Source organism: Toxorhynchites rutilus, chromosome 3 (genome assembly GCF_029784135.1).
Source record: "Toxorhynchites rutilus septentrionalis strain SRP chromosome 3, ASM2978413v1, whole genome shotgun sequence".
Classification (NCBI taxonomy): Eukaryota; Metazoa; Arthropoda; class Insecta; order Diptera; family Culicidae; genus Toxorhynchites; species Toxorhynchites rutilus.
The window spans coordinates 131,596,155-131,601,172 of NC_073746.1; the positions used below are offsets into that span (position 1 = coordinate 131,596,155).

Here is a 5,018-nt window from a genome sequence, read left to right on the forward strand (position 1 = left end):
TTTTGGATTTGGATTTATCATAAATAACTGTGTTCTACTAGTCAATCCCTTTCATTTGATATACATATTGATGGGATTCTGAAAATGTGCAATCCGCCATTTTGTAGCGGCCGCCATCTTGGATTTACAATTTTCATAAACAACTGTGTTCTACAATCCCTTTCATTTGATATACATATTGATGGGGTTCTGAGAAAATCTGTAATCCGCCATTCATACTTTCCATAAATAATTGATGGGGTTTTGGGAAAACTCGTATTGATGGGAGTTTGAGAAAATATGTACATAATCCGCTATTTTGTAGCAGCCGTCATCTTGGATTTTCAAGATAATGGAATTCGCAGTTTTATAATGACACCAGAAATAAAGATGTATTCCAAATTTCAGATCGAACGGTCAACAGGAAGGGGGTTAAGTTTCTATTAATGTGGTACAGTGCTACAGACAAAGTTACAAAGTTACGAAGTCACATACATACAAATGGTCTAACCTAGACAAAACCGTTTAATAAATAAGTGCAAATCATAATTATATTACGTTTACCGAGAGAAAATTCGTTTCTTAGGACTCGATTATCCGGAGGATTCGATTATCCGGAGTGAAAAAAAAATCAATACTCCGGATAATCCAGACCCATACCACTATCTCACGTGCTGTTCCGTTTCCGTCAATTTCCGGTCGCAATCTTCAGCGACATCAAGGAGATGTTCCATCAGCTTCAAATCATCGAGTCCGACCGCCAATTTGAGCGGTTCCTGTGGCGTGATAGTCCTGATCAACCTCCACAAGTTTACAACATGGACGTCGCGATATTTGGTGCAACCTGCTCGCCATCTTCCACACAATTCATCAAAAACACGAATGCGAAGGCATTCGCGGAGCGATATCCCAGAGCGGTGGGAGGAATTATCAAATCCCACTATGTGGATGATTACCTCAGTAGTTTCGAGACGATCGAAGATGCGAAGGTGGTGGCAGAGGATGTGAAGATGATACATTCCAAAGGCGGATTTATGATTCTCAATTGGGCCTCAAACAGCCGAGATGTTTTGGATTATCTAGGCGAAGGGTCAGCGGACGGAGTTAAAGAGCTGAACTTGACTGGAAACGGAAAAAACTGAGCGTGTCTTGGGAATGCTCTGCCAGTCTGCGGAAGATGAATTAATATTTTCATCATTTCGAAAGGAAATCGCTTCAATCATCGATTCGGGAGTGATACCAACAAAACGACAGATTCTCAAGTGCATCATGAGCCTGTTCGATCCGCTCGGCATCTCTTGGCATCTTTTCTAGTCCACGGCAAGATTTTGATGCAGGTAAATAGTATGGCGCCAAAAGATACAGTGGGACGAGCGTGTCAACGATCATATCTACTGTCGTTGGACAAAATGGATCGCATTATTCAGCCAAGTGCGAGAGATCCGCATTCGACGCTGCTATTTTGAAGATGCAAGCTCTAGCATGTACGAAACCCTAGAAGTCCAAACATTTGTTGACGCCAGTAAGGATGCATATTCTGCTAAAACGAAGTTTGCACCTATTCAACATACCACGATTCCTCGCCAATTTGTCGCTTGTCGAGTCGGCGAAATATTGTCGTCAACGAACGCGACCGAATGGAGATGGTCGCCAAGTAAACTGAACGTAGCGGAAGAAGCCACCAAGTGGGAGAAAGGCCCTTGCTTTGACACTTCCAGTCGCTGGTTCGTCGGTCGTTCAGTTCTTGTACTTGAATGAACAGAATTGGCCTCAGTTAGTACAGGAGATTTCTTCTACCGATGAAGAGTTACGTCCGCTTTTCTTGCTACGGACTGTAGTTTATATTAGACGTTTTGTGGACGCCAGTAGAAAGAAAATGCAGCAACCCTTCACGAAGGAAATCCTAAGTCAGCAAGAATTACAGACCGCTGAAAATTTGCTATGGAGAATTGTTCAGCTAGATGCGTACACAGATGAGATCACCATTTTGCAGAAAAACGAGCGATTGTCTATTGATGAACACCAAACGGTGGACAAATCAAGTGTGCTTTTTAAATTGACGCCGACACTGGATGAACAGGGCATTTTGCGCGTTGATGGGCGCATAAGTGGTCTACAGGTAGCTTCGGCAGATCAAAAATGTCCCATCATACTGCTATCTTCGGAAGTATCTACAAGCCAATTCTGAGACGGTGGTCAACGAAGTGCGCCCGTTTCCATGTGCCACGGCAGCGAATGCAGGTAAAAACCGTAGTCAACCGGTGTCTGTGGTGCAAAATACAAAAGGCTCGACCATCCGCTCCTAGAATTGCACCCCTACCTGCTGCAAGACTGTCCCCATTTGTTCAACCGTTCAGCTATGTAGGCTTGGACTACTTTGGTCCTATCACCGTGAAAGTGGGTCGTGCGAACGTTAAGAGATGGATCGCACTTTTGACGTAGACCTACGTCTTTTAGGAAGGGTGCCAAATCAGAAAACAGGTCACGTATCTATGAAATAAAGTTAACGTTAACCACTATTTTCACTGTGAACGATTTGTTTTCTCTAAGATTTGTTTGATATGCTATACATTACAATGCGCTAATCTCTAAACGGTTTAAATTCATGACCGTTTCCTTTTTTCCCACACATTTGTTCTGCCGATTTTTGTGCTAACCCTACTTGTATTTCGAATGCTTATAATTCGAACATTTATTAACAGATCGGAAAGATGTTTGCATCAATTGATAGGAAATATTTCTACGCGTCCATCACAATTAGTAAATGTTATTTTTCATGAGATGAACAATTGAATAACTGTAAAATGTCAAGCGTTATATAAACGCCTAACTGTAAAGTTTTGATTGGCCCGATTTACGGTTTCCCCAATACAGACCCCAAAATCGGCGTACCTGTGAAAATCCGTTTTGCAAATATACATGCAAGTCGAGGTTTTTTTGTTCCCACCGAGCTGTGTTTCCCTAATACTGACTTCAGAATTAATGTGCCTGAGGGAATCCGCTTTGCAAATACATGCAAGTAGGGGATATTTTTTGGTGTTGAGTACTTTTGTACTCGCTTGTCGTTGTGCAGACCGTAATATGTTTCCCTAAAACGTACTTTCAAACTGAAAAGCCTGGGAAAATCGCCATTTCAGATACTAGAGGTGAATTAACTTTCGCGGTTCGAGAACTACGTAAACATGAGATGTGCAATAATTTCAGAGGGAAATGTAAAATACAATGATCGATCGACAAATCTTCCGTTCACATATTTTGATAGTCCTTGGCATCATATCAAACGTAAAAGGACGTTTATCAAATTTATTTGTAACGAAGAACATAATCTATTACAAGAACTTCGATGATTTCTTAAATAATATTCGAAGTGGTAAACAAGTGGATTGCATAATACAGTGATAGACATTCGTTTAGCCGCACTTGAAAAAAAAACTTGAAACACTTACAAAACAACTAGGAATGTTCTTTTTATCGGGATACTTATTTGCTGTAGTGATAGTATATTTAGGTCCCCTTTATTGAAAGAACGTGCGTAACAATCACACACACAAGGCGGCATCGGTGGATATAAACATTCAAACGTCGTTTTTTCCCCGAGACATACGTTTAGCCGCAGGGCATAAAAATCGAGTTTTCGCATAATCACCAAGCCTTTATCTGTGTTTTTTGAAAAAAATGGGAATGTTCAATTTACAAGATAAATATTAGATGTGCAACGTAAGAAGTTGCATTCTATTGACGGAAGAGGGGCGGAAAATAATAAAGATATTCAGTGAACGAAAGTTTTCTAATCGCTCGATCGCAACAAAAATTGGTCTATCTGAGAAAGTGGTACGGAATATCTTTAAAAAGTTGCCAGAAATAAGCGATATAACGACCAACAATTGGGAACACCAAAGTTACTTTGCGTCTTAAAGGTCGATTAAGACACGAAGCAACCAAGAAACGATGTCCTGCTCATACATTGAGGCAGAATCGGTTGTTCCAGTAACGAAGAGGCATATTGCGCGCATCTTGAATGAGTCGCCAAACATCATATGGAAGAAACTGACCACCATTCATAAGCAGAACCATCTCAGCCCGGCAATACATGGAGTTGAAATTAGATAGGAGAAATGTTGTATTTTCCGGCGAAAAAAGTTCAATTTGGATGGTCCAAACTGTTACAGTTGCTATGTATACAATTTAAGTCAACGGCATATCGTGAGATCGAAGCGAATCTTTGGGGGCGGAAGTTTGACAGTGTGGGGAGCCGTTTCCTATCACAGCAAGCTTCTCATTTGTTTCATTTTCACCCGAATGAACTCTGAAAAGTATTCAATTACTGGAGGACGTTTTGGTTGGCCATATTGAGAATAACGCTACCGAGGATATCGTTTTTTCAGCAGGATTATGCATAGATCCACGTTTCCAAGCAATCGAAGGCATTGTTTGCCAAGAAGGACATTCCGCTTCTTGAATGACCTGCTGGCAGTCGATTGCAATCCCATAGACAACCTATGGAGAATCTTGGCCGAGATGGTCTATGCAAACGGATGACCATTCTCAAGGAATGTTGGGCTATAATCAATATGGTAACACTTTAAAAACTGTCTGACTCGATGCCAAATCGAGTTTTCAAAGTGATCCGAAATGGAGGTGGACATACTAAATATTAGCTACCGATTGGACTAGAAATTTGCCGCGCAAATTTTCTTTTATTGAAATTTTAGGATGCGGCTAAACGAATGTCCACCCTGATTCCACATATTTGAATTACTTAGAGAACAAAAAGTGATTTTTTTTTAGAATGAATTCGATGAAAATAAACAATAATCGTCTTTTATGAGCAAAACTGTACAAAGAATTGACTTATTTTTAAAAATATTGAGGAAAAATAGGGTGCGGCTAAACGAATGTCTACCACTGTATGATTGTGTAGTTCTACGTCGAAAATATGCGGTCTTGTCCTAGATACAATTTTTACTCACCCCACAGTACGGACGGTACATGTTGAGGTAGCCTTCGACTTATCTACGAAGAGCTGTATCTGCTGCATC

At 40.7% G+C, this 5,018-nt stretch overlaps 1 protein-coding gene across 1 annotated transcript; it reads left to right on the forward strand.

Annotated features, from left to right (window-relative positions):
* The first annotated feature begins 704 nt into the window (after window positions 1-704).
* On the forward strand, window positions 705-1,121 carry LOC129773496 (uncharacterized). Its single transcript, XM_055777108.1, has one exon. It carries the CDS (start codon window positions 705-707, stop codon window positions 1,119-1,121), a length of 417 nt encoding a protein of 138 aa, XP_055633083.1.
* Window positions 1,122-5,018: the final 3,897 nt, after the last annotated feature.